At 64.0% G+C, this 16,728-nt stretch overlaps 1 protein-coding gene across 1 annotated transcript in view; it reads left to right on the forward strand.

The window, feature by feature from the left end:
• TBX1 (T-box transcription factor 1) overlaps nucleotides 1-15,332 on the forward strand; it is a 25,822-nt gene extending 10,490 nt beyond the window's left edge. The window contains exons 2-8 of the mRNA XM_044656592.1: nucleotides 1-278; nucleotides 4,476-4,577; nucleotides 7,183-7,354; nucleotides 10,788-10,943; nucleotides 13,050-13,117; nucleotides 13,225-13,325; nucleotides 14,550-15,332. Coding sequence (XP_044512527.1) covers nucleotides 1-278; nucleotides 4,476-4,577; nucleotides 7,183-7,354; nucleotides 10,788-10,943; nucleotides 13,050-13,117; nucleotides 13,225-13,325; nucleotides 14,550-15,016 — 1,344 coding nt within the window. The 3' untranslated portion in view covers nucleotides 15,017-15,332. The remainder of the gene's footprint in view (nucleotides 279-4,475; nucleotides 4,578-7,182; nucleotides 7,355-10,787; nucleotides 10,944-13,049; nucleotides 13,118-13,224; nucleotides 13,326-14,549) is intronic.
• The last annotated feature ends 1,396 nt before the right edge of the window (nucleotides 15,333-16,728 follow it).

The raw sequence follows: 16,728 nt of genomic DNA on the forward strand, positions 1-16,728 counted from the left end.
GCCGCCGCCGCCGCGCCGCCGCACGGCTACCCTTTCGCGGCCCCCGGCGGCGGCGGCGGCCCCAACGCTCCAGCCCCCGGCGGCGGCGGCGGCGGCGAGCCCGATGGAGCCGGGGCCAGCTGTGCCTCGGCCGGGCCGGGCCCGGGGGCCGTCGCCACCAAGGCGCCCGTCAAGAAGAACCCCAAGGTGGCCAACGTGAGCGTGCAGCTGGAGATGAAGGCGCTCTGGGACGAATTCAACCAGCTGGGCACCGAGATGATCGTCACCAAAGCCGGCAGGTCAGCGCCTTCCCCGCCTTCCCCGCCCTCCCCTTCTCCCTCTCCTTCCCCGGCTCCCTCTCTCGCTCTCTCCGGCGCTCCCCCGGCTTCTTGCTCTCCACGTGGCCGCTGCTCCCGAGCTCAGGACGGCCCCCGGGCCCACTGCCCGGGGGGTTTAAGGGCTTCCGAATTACAGAGGCCGGCCCGGCCGGCCCTGCTCGCTTTACAGACGGGGAAACCGAGTCTCTGAGCGGAGCGGGGCCGTGTGTGCGTGTGGGGGAAGGGATGGAAGGCAGAGAGAGGGTCCTCTTCCCGTCACCCCCCTCTCCCCTGGGGTCTTTAAAGGCAGAGCGGTGAGCAGCTGAGGGAGGCCCGGGAGCAGAGCCCGGGGCAGGAGGCCTGGGGAGGGGGTCCCTTTCCCCTCTTTGCCCTCTCTTCATTCCCCCCAAACCAGCCAGCGAGGGGCTGCGGCGTCCTTGCGCCTGGGATTGGGCTGCTCCAGAGGCTCGGCTCCCAGTCCCGGCTCGGGCATCCTCCGTGGCTCCTGTGCGGTGCCAGGGGAGCAACGCTGGCTCCCGATCCCGGCTCGGGCGACAGGGTCCCGGCTTCGCTCTGTCTGCATGTTCCCCACCCCAGCCTCGCAGGCCCAGAGGCGGGGTGAGGGGACAGCAAGGGTGCCTCCAGGGCCGCCACCCAAGTGTAGCGGAGGGCGACCTCCCGGGAGCCCTTTCGGGTAGAGGGGACAAGCTCCTTGCCCGCCGTCTGTCCTCTGCCTTCCAGCCTCCCGGGCTGGGGCAGCCGTTCCCTAGCCGCCCAGAGAAACACAGGCAGGATAGGTAGGTCGAGGGTTCTCTCAAGGTTCCTAACTAGTGATCGGTGGGAGCCCGACAGCCCACTGCTGCCTGGGCCGGGCCTAGGCTGAGACCCGGCTGCCTCCCGCCACCAGGGCCCCATTTCCAGGCGGCACTTTGCCGCCCCGCATACGGAGGCTTAGAGCGGCCCCCAGGGCAGGAGCAGGCCCCCAAGGGAGGCCCAGGGAGTTCCCCAGGCCTTTCTGGGCTTAGGACCACAGTGGCAGGGTCAGGCTGGCTGGCTGGGCGCCCTTGGGAGAGTGTCTGTGGGAGCAGTCAAAAGTTCCCTGTGCAGGGGTGAGGGGAGGCCCAGTGGAGGAGAAGCCAAGCCCAATTTAAGCGCAGAGCTGCCGTGGGCATCAGGAGATTTCTTAGCGGGAGGGTGACCCGCTTACACTGTGCGGGCAGAGGGCAGGGGACTGTGGCCCGAGCAGGGGCAGCGCCAGGGAGCGGGAGCCGAGAGAGACCAACCGACCTGAGGAGAGTCACAGAACCCAAAGGCCAGAGAGGGAAGACCGAGCCTGGGAGACCCTCACACTCCCCCCCCCCCCCCCCCAGAGGAGAGGGAGCCAGGCAGACTGATACACACAGAAACAAAGACAGTGGGGCCGGGAGAGGCGGAGAGAGGAGGGCCCGCGACGGCAGGCAGCCGGAGGAGACGGGGGACAAAAGGAGGCGAGTAGAGCGGCAGAGAGGGCCCAGAGACAGAGACGTAAACAGAGAGGGAGCCGGGAGGATCGGAGCGGAGAGCCGGGAGCCGGGCGAGGGAACAAGTTCTGCCACGCAACTGTATTTGACCAGCAGACAAAGGCGTGTGTTTGGCTTGTGTCTAATGTACACACTGAGGCGCACACAAATTCCGCCTCAGACACAACAAAACGAAACTGCCGGCTCCGAGCGGAGCCCCGGCTCGCCTCTGGGCTCCCGCTCTCGCTCTCTCGCCTTCTCCGTCTGAGAACGAGGCTGCTGAGCTGGGGGGCCGGACGCCCCGTTCGCTCCCTCCCTCCCTCCGCAGCTTCTCCCGATTCCCAGGCAGCAGCCAGCGGCCGGGCTGCCCAGGGCTGCAGGGGAAAGGGGAGCCCGCAGCAGGTCCGGAGGAGTCCTGGGGTGCCCGGCGCGGCGGGGAGGCCGTTCAGAACCCGGGTTAGCTGCTGCCTGCCTTGGCCGTCCTTGGGCGCAGGGCGGGGGGGAGTTGCTGAGGAGGCTGGGGGTGGCGGAGAGTCCTCCCGAGTCCCAGGGCCCAGGGAGCCACGGGAAAGGTGGGCAGCGGGAAGCCTGAGCCTGGTTCGGTCCGGTCCGGGGAGACCCGGGGTGAGTCAATGGAGTATCCCGGATCCCCGGGAGGGAGGAGCTGGGGCGGAAGAAACGGAAGAGCTCCGGGCTCCGGGGGAGGGGGCCTGGCCTCCAAACCCGGCTCCTGCGCTCTCCTGCTCTCGGCCTGGCCACAGCCCCTCTCCCAGACTCGGTTTCTTTCCGCTGTCAAAGTGGGCCCACAAGTCCCCGGCCAGCTCCCTAAGAGGAATCGGGAGGACTCCTGCTCCTTGTAGGCCGGCCCTCCCCGGCTCCCCCGGAGCTGCCGCCTGCCCTTCGTGCCTAGCCGTGCTGGGGACCCCGTTCTCCTGGAGCCCAGAGACGGCTTCCAGGCCCCCCGGGCAGCTGGGGAAAGCGAGCTCTCCTCCACCCAAGCCCAGGCTGCTTTGGGCCCCGCTCACTGACCCACTGGGAGAAAAAGACAGTTAGGTCCTAGCTGGGTGTCTGCCACCCCTGGCTGCCCAGCCGCCGGGGACGTGGGTGTTCGGTTCAGACTAGCCGAAGGCTGGCCGCTGCCTGGGCTAGATGGTCCCCCTGCCCTGAGCCGAGCAGGCTCCGCTCCCTTCCGCGGTCTCAGTCTCCTCTCTGGGTAAAAGAGCTGATTCGCACTCCTTTATCTCTGATCTAAGACAAACTTCCCCCTCGGAGGACCCTCCAGCCTCCCAGGCCACAGCAGCTGCTAGCGCCGAACCCCGCCGATTCAGGCCCCGTCTCCACAGCCAATCCAAAGCGAATAATTAAGACAATTCTCCGGAAGGTATCTGGAGAAGCTAAAGGCCGCTTTGACTAGGAATGCTGGGGAAGACAGGCGGCCAGAGTCGGCGGGGCTTGGCTCGGAGGGCGCCGGGATTCGGGCCTGCCTTTCCCAGCTCCGAGGGTCCCCCCTTTTCCCCCCACATAGGACGAGGGGGGTTGTCACCCCGAAGGGGTGGGGTGGGGGGAGGCCGAGGGCGCTGGCTTCTCCAAGTGGGGGATAAAGTGTAGACCCGTGTGGGAGGGAGCCTGGAAACCCGGATCCCCAGAAGGCAGGGGAGCGGCCTCCCGGAGGACTCGGGGCCTGCTGAGGGATCGGGCAGCCTGGCACCGCTGCCCGAGGAGCCCAAATCCAACGACTCCTCAAGAGAGACGGCGGCGTGTGTGGAGGTGGGGGGCGAGCCAGCTAGCCCGAAAAGCAGAGGCCTCGTTGGGCCCATTTGCCGGAGGATTTCCGAAGAGATTGTTTTGGGGGCTCCGGGCCCAATTAGCCGGTTCCTTCGTTGCCTCGGCGTCCTCTTTCGCTTTCCCAGAGAGGCTCGAGCTTAGAAACAAATCTGTTGCGTTTTTAAACAGTTTGGGGCTTGGCTGGCTGCGATTTATTTACTTGAATTTTGCCGGTGTAGACGCGGGCTTAGGGAAAACCGTAGAATTAGGGAAGGGAAGGGGCCAAAGTGAACGGGAAGTGAGAGAGACAATAGAAACGGAGAGGGAAACTGAGCCTGGGGGAAGGGGAAGGTGGGGGGCAGCGGAGGCGGAGAAAGCCAGACCGAACGACCAGGTGACAGAGGCCGAGGCCAGGAGACAAAGAGACAGGGCAGGACCGAGATCCCCCAAAGGCCGAGATGGATCGGAAAGCCGAGAGACGAGGACGGAGGCCAAGGGAGAGGCCCACACGGGAGGCAAAAAGACCAGCAGAGCGGGAGCAGGGAGACAAAGCCGGACCCCGAGAGAACTCGGCCGCCTTCCGGGCCCGCGGCCCCAGGCGCCGCTGAATTCGTTGAAGAGACACAAAGGGCCGAGACTGAGAGACCCAGAGAAGGAAGCTTGGGGGAAAGAGCCAGGCTGACGACCTTCTAGGGCCGAGAGTCGCTCCCAGCCCCCTGGGGACAGGCCGGGGCTCGCCCCCGGAAACGAAGGCCCCTTCCCCCTGGCCCTAGCGTGGGGGATCTGCGCGCGGAGGGGGAGAACGTGCCCCGGGAGCCCCCAGCCGAGATCCAGGCGCCCGCTGGGCCCTGGGAGGTGGAGGTCCTCTGCCCTGGCCTCCGCGGCCCCCACTGACCCGTGCGCTCTCTCCCCCCAGGCGCATGTTCCCCACTTTCCAGGTGAAGATTTTCGGCATGGACCCCATGGCCGATTACATGCTGCTCATGGACTTCGTGCCGGTGGACGACAAACGGTACCGGTGAGTTCGCGCCCCGGCTTGGTTCGCTTTTGCTAGCGCTCTGGGCGAGGGCTTCACTCGGGGTGGGAGCCGGCCCTGCCCGCGGAGGGGCCTGCACTTCTGTGTGTGACAGGTGTCCGCAGGGCTCTGTGTGTGCGTGTGTGCGCGTGTGCGCGGGCCTTCTCCTGGAGTGTGCGTGTGAGGTGTGTGCGTGGCTTCTGATCTGAGTGTGCTCGTGCGTGTCGGGGAGAGCCTGGGGGGGGGGCGGCGTGGGAGAGGCGCCCCGGAGTGAGGGACAGAATTTCCTGGTCTTCAGGACTTTATTGGCCTGCGCTTTCCCCGCATCAAGCGGGGGTTCCCCTACCTCCCCCAGCCCCCGGGGGCTGTTTTCCCCACTTTCCCAGCTCGTGCGGGAGGGCGCAGGCGTCTCTAAGGGCTTTGTCTGGGTGGGCGGGCGCCTCTCCGGAGTTTTTCGTTGTGCGTTTGTGGTCCGAGTGTGAATCGGTGGGTTTCCTCCCGCGGGGCTCTTCGCCGTCCTCTGGACAAAGTAGAGACGAGACGGCTTTTTGGGGCTTTGGCTTGGCTGACTTTGCAGTAAGGGAGAACCTCGGCGCCAGGTCTCCGGTGCCTCGATTTCGTTGGGTTTCCCCCCAGAAGTGTCACTCCCGTGTGTGTCTCACTTGTGTGTGTGTCTCGCTTGTGTGTGTGTCTGGGGCGGTTTCTCCTCCGAGGCGGTTTCCTGCGTGCATGGTTCCCGGGCGTGTGTTTGTGTCTCTAGGAGAACCTTGACCTTTCCCCCGAGGGGAGGGAGTTCTCCCTCTGTCCCAAATCTGCGGGGCGGGTGGGCGGGCATTCACCTGCAGGCGCTCCTGCAGTGCCCGGGTATCGGGCTGAGAAAGAAGACGATGATTAATGGTTATTAATAGCGCTGGGGAAATTAACCAGGCCATGAAGGCTGCCCCGCAGATTGCTAGGTGGCTCCTGCAGCCGGGCCCTGCCCGGGCTCCAAGGTCACCCGACGTGGACTAGTCCTCCTCTCCCGGGACTGGCGCTCAGCAGCCCACGTACAGGCTGGCTCACGCAGACGTGCACGGCGCCCTCTCTCTCATGGAGCATCCACACAGGGGCACACACGCACACAGCCCGCAAGGGGAAGATGGGTAAGGAAGGGCTCCTTGCTCAGTCCCAGGGCAGTCCCTGGCCCTAAGGGAAATCAGCCTCCCTACGGGCGCTGCATTCAATTCACTTCGATAGGCTTAGTCTCCTGTCTTCACACACTTTCACTCAGACACACACTCACACTCACTGAGTCGTGGGAGTGGGAGAGCCACACTGGCTCTCTGTTAGAGTTACTCAAGCTACTCAACGTGACCTTTAGGGCGTAAGTAAGCTTATTCACGCACAGGCACACACACACACACACACACACACACACACACACACACACACACACACACACCCCTCCCTCTTGGTCTCTCGAAGCTGGAAGCTCCCTGAGAAAGCAGAGCCCTGGTCCACCCTCTCGCCTGCCTCTCGGGCTCTCCCTACTCCCAAAGCAAAGTTGAAAACGGAGGCAATTACCCGGATAATTAAAGCAATAAACCCATTTGCCTCAATTACCGGGTGGAAGAGATGGCGACCTCCGGGTTCTCGCCTGCGCTGCGTGTTCAGACACACGAAAAGCCCCGGGAAGGTGGGGCCAGCACCGAAGTAGATTGGGGCCTCGAACCTACTCAGTCAACCCAGCAATTAATAGCAATTAATAATGCTAATGGAGGACACGCCCAGCCCTTTGTCTCGGCGGGCCTCGCTGCGGCTCCCGGCGCCTACCAAGAGACACGCCCGCCTAGTGCCCCAGTCCTCGGCTCCCACCCCGGGGTACCGACCCCCCTGCCCCCCTCCCGCGTGTTGTTGGGGTCTAGGAGAACCTCCGAGCCAGGGAAAAGGCCGGCAAGCACATTTCACTCAGCCCCGTTTGATCACATTTTACAGGCAGGGAAACTGAGCCCAGCAGGGTAGTGCCACTTGCCCTCGGATCTCCGCCCCGAACGGAATCCCCGCCTGGGCTCCTTCCCTCCCAGCGATGCTGTTTTGTTTGGCGGAGGTTGTTTTGGGGGTTTGATTTTGCTCTTTTCCCTGCGAGGAGGAAGTGGGGACTTTGTGTCCAACTCGCCAGAGGTCGGGAAAGCGAAACGAGGGGCGGGCGGCGCGCAGAGCTGCGCGGGAGGCTCGGGAGAACCGCGGGCCCCAGTTCGCCTCAAGCGGGAAGCCTCTTGTTCTGGGGAAAGCCTGAGGAGAGGCGAGAACCCCCGGGCCTCGGAGCTGGCCCGGAGAGCTGACGGCAGCAGGGCCCGGCGGGCAAAGAGAGGCTGGCCTTGTTCTACCTCCAGCTTTTCGTTCTGTGTTCTAAGGCCCGCCAACTCTGAGGTTCTGTGTGTGTCCCCGCTCTGTGCCTCAGTTTCCTCCATAGGGCCAGCTCTCCACGGAGGTCCCTAAGGTTCTGCTCTGGCTCCCTTCCGGCTCCGAAAGCTGCCGTTCTAGTATTTCTGGGCGCTCGGCCGTTCTAGGTTCTCAAGTGCCCGGCCTGCTTCCCCACCCCTGACCCGCTGTGGTTCTGTGACTCCAGGTACGCCTTCCACAGCTCGTCGTGGCTGGTGGCCGGGAAGGCCGACCCTGCCACCCCGGGCCGCGTCCACTACCACCCGGACTCGCCGGCCAAGGGCGCCCAGTGGATGAAGCAGATCGTGTCCTTCGACAAGCTCAAACTCACCAACAACCTGCTGGATGACAACGGCCACGTGAGTGACCCCTCCCCCGCCCCCGTGGGGGCTTGGGACAGGGAGTGGGGGCGCGGCGGAGAGGAGGAGGGCCCGCGTTGTTAGGCCGGACCTCCTCCGCGGTTCCCGCAGGACTCCAGGCGCTGGAGGTGGGCTGGCGGAGGAGGTCCGCAGGAGGCCGCCCTGCTTCTCTGCAGAGCTGCGCGGCGCTGAGGCGGGCCCTCCGGGGTCCCTCTCCCGCCGGACTCCCCGGCTCGGAGCTGTCACGGAAAAGGGTCTTGTCCTCTAGGGGTTGGGGAGCCCAGAGCGGCGGCCCCCTCTTACTGCTCTGCCCACCTCAGACCTGGGCTCGCCGCGCGGAATAAAATGGCGCTCGGGGCCACGGCCCAAGCAGCTAGTTGCCAGAGCAGATAGAGAGGGAGATTGCAAGTCTGGAGGAAGTGTGTGCAAATCCCACTGGGAAATGCCTCTTGGCTGTGTGACCCTGGGCAAGTCATTTCATTAATGTCCTTCTCTGGAAAATAAGGGCAATAAACGTGACTCCCCAGCAGGGCTGTGGTGAGGTCGTTGGCAGGGCGATTGGCCCAATTCAAAGCCCTCCCTGAAGGAGAGCCCAGGGAGTTTAGCTAGAGTAGACTCTAGAGCAGATCGTTTCACTAGACCAGGCTCTACAAGCAACAGCCTTAGGGAATCGCCTGGGATACAGAGAGGGAGCCTTGGCCTGGGACAGAGCCTCCAGCTCGGCCTTCGCCGACCAGCCTTCCCTGCCCCCGTCGGGAGGGCCTGCCGCAAAAGCTGCTCATACTATGATTGGATGGCTGTGGGGGGAGGGGAGCTCCGAGGCTACTCCAGGAGGCTTGACTCGTCCCCTCCCCCTCTCCCCCTCCCAGCGATGCCTCCAATTAGTTTGTCCTTGGAAAAGCCTTTTAATGTGTGTGTATGTACGCGCACATATATATGTGGGGAGAGACACAGAGACAGACAGAGACAGACACAGAGAGAGAGGAGAGAGGGGGAGAGAGACACAGAGACAGAGATGGAGAGAGGGGGCGAGGGGGAGAGAGAGAGTGGGGAGAGAGACAGGCAGAGACAGAGACAGAGAGACAAAGAGAAAGAGAGAGGGAGAGAGACACAGAGACAGGGGGGTGAAGGGGAGAGAGACAGGCAGAGACAGAGAGACAAAGAGAAAGAGAGAAAGAGAGAGGGAGAGAGACACAGAGACAGGGGGGTGAAGGGGAGAGAGACAGGCAGAGACAGAGACAGACAGAGAGACAAAGAGAAAGACAGAGACAGAGAGAGGAGGAGACCCAGAGAGAGACAAAGAGAAAGAGAGAGGGAGAGAGACACAGAGACAGGGGGGTGAAGGGGAGAGAGACAGGCAGAGACAGAGACAGACAGACAGAGAGACAAAGAGAAAGACAGAGAGGGAGAGATACAGAGACAGAGAGACAGAGAGACTACATTAAGCCTGGCTTGGAAATAAACCCTGTTTGTCCCGTGGGCCGCCCTCCGACCCAAGGAAATAGGTCCTTTGGTTGTATGTGGGATTTCGTCCGAGGCGCGCTGCGAAAAGCCTCACCTTCAGCTCTCAATGGGGGAGGGCGGGAGCGGGGGGGGGGGGAGACCCCCCGGGACGCCCTCTCAAACGCAATAGGCGTCACGGACGTTTTGGTCGCGTTTAAAAGCCTGGAGGATCCTCAGAGGAGTCCACCGAGGCCGGGTTCGTAGCTCTCGCCAATTCCGAGGTGAAACTTTCATTCTGAGCTTAACGACCGGCCCGCTGCCTCTGCGGAGGGTGACGGGAGGAGTGTCTTTGCCAGGCTCTCCGGCTGATAGGTTTTGGGGGGGATCGTCCCTCGCAATGACATTTTTTCGTTTGTAGTGAAATTTCCCCAGAAGCGCGATGGGGCAGCCTCTAACGCAGTCCTCTCAGGCTGGGGAAACTGAGGCCCAGAGAAGGGCAGGGATTGGCCCAAGGTGGCTGGTCCGAGGCTTAGAACGCAGTTTCCTGGCTCCTTCTGCAGGCGGGGCCGGGGAATGGGCTCTCCCCATCGCGCTGCTCCTTCCTGTACGGGTACCTCAGGCTGCCGCTTCATTTCGCGGTGTAGACAGGGCTGCCTTCTCTTCCGCTCGCTCCATTACCGCCTCGGGGCAGTGTCCCCCCCCCCCCCCGAGGAAGGGCAGGGCAGAGAGCGCAGTTTGGGGCGCAGCTTCGGTGAGGTGGGCTGGGAAGGAAGGCCTGAAGGATTCGGGGAGTTGGGGCGATGGAGGGCTGCGCTCCCCGTGGAAGTGCGGGGGCGCCGGGGGACTCTGGGGCCGCTCCGCCCCGGGTGTCCAGGGCCCAGGGGGGAGCTCAGGCCCATTTAGGTCTCCCACCTCCGGAGCCGAAACACAGCGGCAGCCCTCTAGCTCTAGTGTGCCTTCTGGGCTGAGGGCAGCGGCCCAGGCTTGTTTCGGCCGGCGCGTCTCCCAGGGAAGCCGAGATGTTCGTCCCAGAGAGAGTTTAGGCCCCGTAAACGTCTCTCCTGCATCTCCAGAGGCTTCTACTGCCTCCCTCTTGGCCAGCCGAAGGGCCCCGGGAGTTCTCCTTTGCGGAGGGATTTCAGGGAGTCTGGCAACTGGGCCGAGGCAAAAAAAAAAAAAAAAAGTCCCCGTGAGCCAGGCCGAGGGGTCCCGTTCATTGGGGCCATTTAACAATGGCTCTGAGGCTCCCCCTCCCCCCCCCAGAGGAGGCCCAGACTAGCCCCAAGAGGAGAGTGGCGGGGAGAGGACACAAGTCACACGCCCAGGAAATGGGAGAGAGAGCCGAGATGGGAACCCAGCGGCGCCTTTTCTCACTAGCTCCAATCCCCCCTTCTGGTTTCCGTTGTCCCCCCTCCCGGCCACCCCCTACACGAGCTTCTTCGGGGAGGGCTTGGCTGCTTTTGCTTCTGCCTCGGTGTTCCCAGAACGTAGCACAGCTCCAGCCGGGGACGCCTTCCAGGCATCTTCGCTTCCTTATTTACTAGAATCCAGACCCTTCGTTTGACTTCTCACAGTGCCTCCCCTTCAACCCTTCCCTTCCCCGGGATCTGACAGGCAGAGTCGGGAGCTCAATTATCCATTCATTTGGTGATTCTGTGAAGTGGCTGCGGCCCTGGGTTCAAATCCTAAATATCCTATCAGTGTGAACGTGGGCAAGTCCTGTAGCCTCCCCGAGTGTCAGTTCCTTCAGCAGTAAAACGAGCGAGTTGGATTAGGCGGTCTCCAAAGTCCCCTCCGGCCCTTCCTCGTTTTAGGGGAAACCGGAGGTCGGGAAGAGAAATGGAACAAAGGTGCGATTTGAACCCAGGTTCCTCCTCCATGGATTCTAAGTCCTGCCCGCCACCCCGCCAAAGGGGATCGGAGGGAGGCCTCCGGAAGCCCGCCCTGGCCCGCCCGTTTGGGATCTGACCCCGTTCCTTTTGCCCCGCAGATCATCTTGAACTCCATGCACAGATACCAGCCCCGCTTCCACGTGGTCTACGTGGACCCGCGCAAGGACAGCGAGAAGTACGCGGAGGAGAACTTCAAAACCTTCGTGTTCGAGGAGACCCGATTCACGGCCGTCACCGCCTACCAGAACCACAGGGTGAGCAGCCCTGCCAGCTCTCGGGCTGGGCTGGGGGGTGGGGGATTCGCTGAGGGAGCCGAAGCCGTGGCGGCCATTACTCCGAGCCTGCGGCAGGGGACAGCTCAGGGCGGGGGAGGCTCCCTCCCTCCTCGCTGCTCCCGGAGTTCCCGGGCTTGAGGGAAGGCCGTCGGGGAGGAGGTGAGCGGTCCGCCTCAGACCTGTTGGCAGGCCTGTGCTCGGGCTGCCCCTAGTCCTCCCTCCCCAGGGTCGAGGGCCGGCAGGAGAGAACTGAACCGGCCTGGGGCGCTCGTAAACGAGGCCAGGCTTTGCGCCTTCTTTCCCAGGCAGTCACCGAACAGCCCTTTCTTTCTCAATTCCGAGCACTGCTAGCTGGGTGACCCTGGGCAAGTCCCGTAGCCCCGTTTGCCTGGCCCCGCCCCTTTCTCTTGGATCTGCGACTTAGGCAGAAAGTCAGCGTTCAAAAACGAAAACCCCAAATCCGGCTGGCTGGAGGGGCTGCAGCGGCCGGGCTCCTCAGAAGGGTGCTAGAAGGGAGAGAAGGCCGCGGGGCAGCCCGCTCCCCTGTCTCCTTCCGCTGTGAAGCGCCCCTTGCCGGGGTTCTGCTGGGTCCGACCCCCCCCGCAGCGAGGTGGCACAGCCTTAGCCCAAAGCGCATCCTCTCCTTCCCCAGCCTGTGTCCCCGGGCCAGGAGAGAGGACACGAGGCTGGAGGGGAAGACTGGGATGGTGAGCTGCGGCTTGCTGCGGCCTGCTTCTCCTGTGCTGTGGGGCTGTGGGCCGGGCAGCCTGGGCTGGGAGAGGGCCCTTCCTAGGAAGTAGGGAGCTTAGGCTGAGGGAGGAGGAGACCGAGGCCCAGAGAAGAACCCAAGACCCGGCCTTCCCCTGCCCACCGGCCTCCTGGCTGAGCATCCGGTGGCTCACACACACCTTGGCCAGCCTGGGGCATTTACCCAATTCTGGGAGGCGGAGGAGGCCCGGTAGGGCGGGAAACCGAGAAAAGATTTCTCGCCGGTTCCCTGGAGGAGGCCCAAAAGCACGTGAAGGAGCGGAGGCCCCTGGCGGGAGGCAAGGCAGGCCAGGGCAGAGGGCTGGCCCTTTAAGGAGGCAGCCCCGCCCGGGCCTTCTCGGCTGGCCTGGCGGCCCTTGACGGCCGCGGACAGCTGCTTTGTCTCCCTGCTTTCTATCACTTTGACCTCTAAATCTGGAACTGTCACTGCCCGGCTTAAAGTTTGTTTTTCAACCCATTCCGGAAACTCCCAATCACATGCCTTATCCGCGGATTTGCCGAGGGCCCCCTCCTGCCCCTCCAGCCCCCGGCTGGGCCATCCCTGCATCCAGCGGTGACTCGGGCCCTCTGGGGGGCGCCCTCCCCTCGGTCCCCCGCCAGGGCTTGGTCGGAGTCCAGCCTCTCCTCTAGCCTCTTCCCGGGGCAGTCCCAGAACTCCCCCGAGCCTTGGCTGGTGGGGAGGGGAGCTCCGGCTCCGAGCTCCGATGGCCCCCAATAGCTCTCAGACTTGAGTCAGGCGGCCCACTCCCTGGCCCACACGCAATTCCTTCTGCGTGATGCGGGGACCATCACAGGCCATAGGAAGCGGCTCCGCCCTGCCAGGGATGGGAGGGGGGAGGGGAGGAAGCCCCCCCCCCCCACGCAGAGAAGCTCCTAGCCTAGCTGGGGGAGACAAGGGCATTATCAGCTAGGGAAACTGAGGCGAGGGAGGGGCCTTTTGTTGCCCCTCCCTCTGGAAGTCTTAACTCAGGCAGAACCACGTTCCCTTCTGCCCAAAGAGATGGAAGGGGCCTCTGGTGGATAAGGAGCTGAGGCCCGAGAGCCGACTGAAGTCCCGAGATCTACCTAAGTTAGCCACGGGGTGGGGGTGGGGACCTGGGACAAACCCCCGGCTTTCTCTGGGCCTCGGTTTCCTTCTCTATAAAACGAGGAGGTTACGTGATCCCTCAGGCCCCTTGCCAGAACTCTGCCAAATTCTCGGACCTTGGGGCACCAGTGGAGGAGGGAGGCTGCTGGGAAGGGGGGGGGGAAGGCCGAAGCTCCCTCCCCCCACTTCATTTCTCCCCTTTCTCTCCTCCCACCCCCCGACTGCCCAAGATCACGCAGCTCAAGATCGCTAGCAACCCCTTCGCCAAAGGCTTTCGGGACTGCGACCCTGAGGACTGGTGAGTGCCCTCCCAGCGACGCCCACCCTCCTCCCCAGCCCCCCAGCCCGCGGGGCCTGAGTGGGGCCCAGCCCGCTGACTTCGGCGGCCCTTGTCTCCCGATGCAGGCCTCGCACCCACCGGCCAGGCACCCTGCCTCTCATGAGCGCCTTTGCCCGTTCCCGGAACCCGGTGGCCTCTCCCGCCCAGCAGAACGGGACTGAGAAAGGTAGGCAGCCGGCCTGGGCCGCGCTTTCTTCCTCCGGACTTTCTACTTCCCTCCGCAGCCCCACCCACTGGCAGGGGCTTTAGACACCTCCAGGAGGGGGACAGGGGAGCGAGGAGGTGGGTGGAAAGGGTGGGGAAAGCGAGGCCCCCAAACTGTGATTTGGGGGAAATCTCGCCCCTTCTCAGCCCCATGCCGGCCGCTCAATTATCCGACGCCTTCTGGCTTCTAAAGCGCTTTGCTCGTAACCCCTGGGCAACTTCCGTGGGGCGTGCAGCCAGGCAGGGCCAAGAGCTGGCATCTGAACCCAGAAGTCCTCGGTCTCACTCCTAAGCTGCCTTAGTTTCCCCTCGAGTACAGTCAGGAGGGCTGTCGGGCTCAATGAGCTCTCAAGTTCCTTCCAGCCCTTAGTCTTTCGGTGCTGTTCCCTGGCCCCTGGCCTCTAGCCCGGCCCTGAGGTCGCAGCGCCCGGCAGCCTCGGCAAAGCGCCTTTCCCCGGCCTCCCGGGGCGTCTGTGTGCTTTGCGCCTGCGTAGAGCTGGAGGGCGGGCGAGTGGCCTCTTCCATTAGCTGCTGGGAGCACCTGGAGGCTGAGCGGGAGTCCTCGCCGCAGGCGGCCCGGCCGGCTCCCGTCAGGAGAGCACGGATTGTGGGATGTCCTGCGTGTACGCACTTGTCAGTCAATCCGGCCCCATCTGCCTCCGCCGCCGGAGAAGCCCGGGCTAGGGAACGGCCACGTGCGCCCGCCCAGGGCCCAGCCCGGGGTTGCCCTGCCCAGAACTCCTTTCAGCCTTGCTCCCCGCCCCAGGCAAAAAGGCTTGGGGAGGCCGAGCGCCCGAGGGAGGGGAGGACGGAAGGAAGGGCGTTGCTCCAGGCTCGGAGCTCAGGGAGAGGATCCTAGCTGGAGAGGGGCCCTGGGGGGCTCCGGACCCAGGAGCGGAGACTTCCGGCGGGAAGTGGGGAGCGCTGGTTCCGGGTAGGGCGCAGGCTGAGGATGGGCCCCAGAGGATGGATGGGGACGAAGGAGGCAGGCATGGGGCTCCCACTTGTGGAGGGGATGTCCGGAGGGGCAGGGCAGGAAGAGGCTCGGGGCGTCTCGAGGTGGGCTGGGGAGGAGAAGGGGAACTTCGACTTGGGAGTGACGCTAGGAAGCCCGGCCTGGAGGCAGGACGCAGTGGGGAGGCTGTCCTCCCAGCCGAAGAGCCCAAGCTGCCCGTTCGCTTTGCAGATGCTGCCGAGAGCCGCAGGGAGTACGAGCGGGAAGCCAGCGGGACCCCCCTGCACGCCGATCCGGCCCACCAGCAGCTCATGTCCCGGGTGCTGAGCCCAGCGCTGCCCGTCCCGGGCGCCGGAGGCCTGATGCCGATCCCGGCCACGGCGGGGGGCAGGCCGAGCCCCCCGCACCACGAACTGCGCCTGGAGGCACCCAGCGCCTCGGAGCCTCTGCACCATCACCCCTACAAGTACCCGGCAGCCGCCGCGGCCGCGGCCGCCGCCTACGACCATTACCTCGGGGCCAAGAGCCGGCCGGCGCCCTACCCCCTGCCCAGCATCCGGGGGCACGGCTACCCGCACCCTCACCATCACCACCACCACCACCACCACGTGAACCCCGCGGCCGCGGCCGCAGCGGCCGCCGCCAACATGTACTCCTCCGCCGGAGCCCCGGGCAACTACGACTATGGGCCAAGATAACCCGCCTCCGCGACCCCGGCCCCGGCCAGCCGAGATCCCTCCGCCCTCGGCCCCCAACCCACCCCCACCCCGAGCTCGACCGGCGCGCCTGAGGTCACTCTCCGGCCCTGATGTCCGCGCCCGCCGGACGTCCAGCCTGGGGCCCTCCCTAAGGGGGCCTCGGATCTCCCTGTCCAGCCCCAGCCCCAGGGCCCAGCCTGGCCCCCCTCTCTGGCGGGGCTTTTCCAGCTGAGCTCGAGCTCAGCATCCTTCCGTCCATCCGGATCTCCTCTCCAGGCCCAGGCCGGACATCCATCCGGGCGGGCTCCTTTCTAGCCCCAGCCTCGGTCTAGCCCAGCCCCAGCCCCAGCTCCCGCTCCCGGGCCGCAGATGGTGTGCCGCATGCTGTGTGCGCTCCCTCCGCTCTGTAGCGTGTGTCTGTCCGCGGAGGGGCTTTTGTGCTGAAGTGGGAACGTTGCCATTTTGAGATGATGGTTTTTGCCTGCTCCCCCTTCCCTTAAACCCTTCTCCCAGGGGGCCCCTGTCCTGGGCCCCCGCCCCCCAGCCTTCGCCTCCCCTTCCCCAGCCGCCTGGGGAGCCAGCTCTGAGCCGTCCTTCCTTCTCCTCCTAAGGCCTGGGGCTCCAGCTCTTCCCCTGGGACGCTGCGTCCTGAGGTCCTCTCAGTCTTGGCGGACCTCCCCCCCCCACACCTCCATTCGGCCCTCCACCACTGGGGCTACACCATCGGGAGCCAGGAGGCAGGGGTGGTGATAACCGATAGCGGGGAAGTCTGAGGTCCCGAAAGGGGAAAAGAGCCCTCCTCGCCCCTTCTCTATGTGATAGGGCGAACCCGAGGCCTACAGAGCTGAGAGAACGTACCATCCATCTGCCCCTTTTTACAAAGGGGAAACCGAGGCCAAAAGAGCTTAGAGATCTCTGGTCCATTGCTCCCTCTTATTTAACAAGAATTTATTAAGCCTGCCCTCGAGGAGCTTACAGTCTAATGTGCAACAAGCTATTTGGCAGATAATTTATATCTGGGAGATAATTCATCTATGCCCTTTTTACAGAGGAGGAAACTGAGGCCTGGAGCTCTCAGCCAGTCTCCAGTCCATCTGCCCCCTTTTACAAAGAAGGCTACCTTCATTCAACGGGCCCACTTGCTCCCAGTCTGCTGAAAGTAAACCGTTTGCCCTCCAGGCGCTTCTATTCTAAAAGTCGCTGGCCCTGGTCCTGGGGGAGGTTGTGGCAGAGCCCGGCTTTAGAAGCCTGTCACCCAGGGATCTCGGAAGGACACACACCGGGCTCTGACTGCCTTTGATTTGGGGCAAGCCAAGAATTCCTGGAGCTGGAGGGGACCCTGGGGACCATTTAAGTCCAAGCCACAGATGGGAAAAAAGAGTCCTCTCTGTGCCATCCGGGACAAGTGATTCCCCCAGCCTGTGTTTGAGGACCTGCTGTGACAGGGACCTCACTACCTCGGCCAGCGCCTCATTCCATTTGTTCCGGTCTCTCTGGCCTTGGCTTCCTCCTTCGTTAAAGGAGAGGCTCCGGGATTCTCTGCTTGTGACTTAGGCCCATGTGGCTCTCTGCTGGCAAGATCAGAAACACATCTGAATTTAGGAGAAAAGCCCGGCTTGGTGGCTGGGTTTGAGCCAAAGTTGGAAGGGTTCCGAGGCGTTGGGTGCTCTGCTCCCAGCTCCCAGCTCCCTGGGTGAAGCAGATGGGCTCAG

This window comes from Gracilinanus agilis, chromosome 1 (assembly GCF_016433145.1).
Source record: "Gracilinanus agilis isolate LMUSP501 chromosome 1, AgileGrace, whole genome shotgun sequence".
Lineage (NCBI taxonomy): Eukaryota > Metazoa > Chordata > Mammalia > Didelphimorphia > Didelphidae > Gracilinanus > Gracilinanus agilis.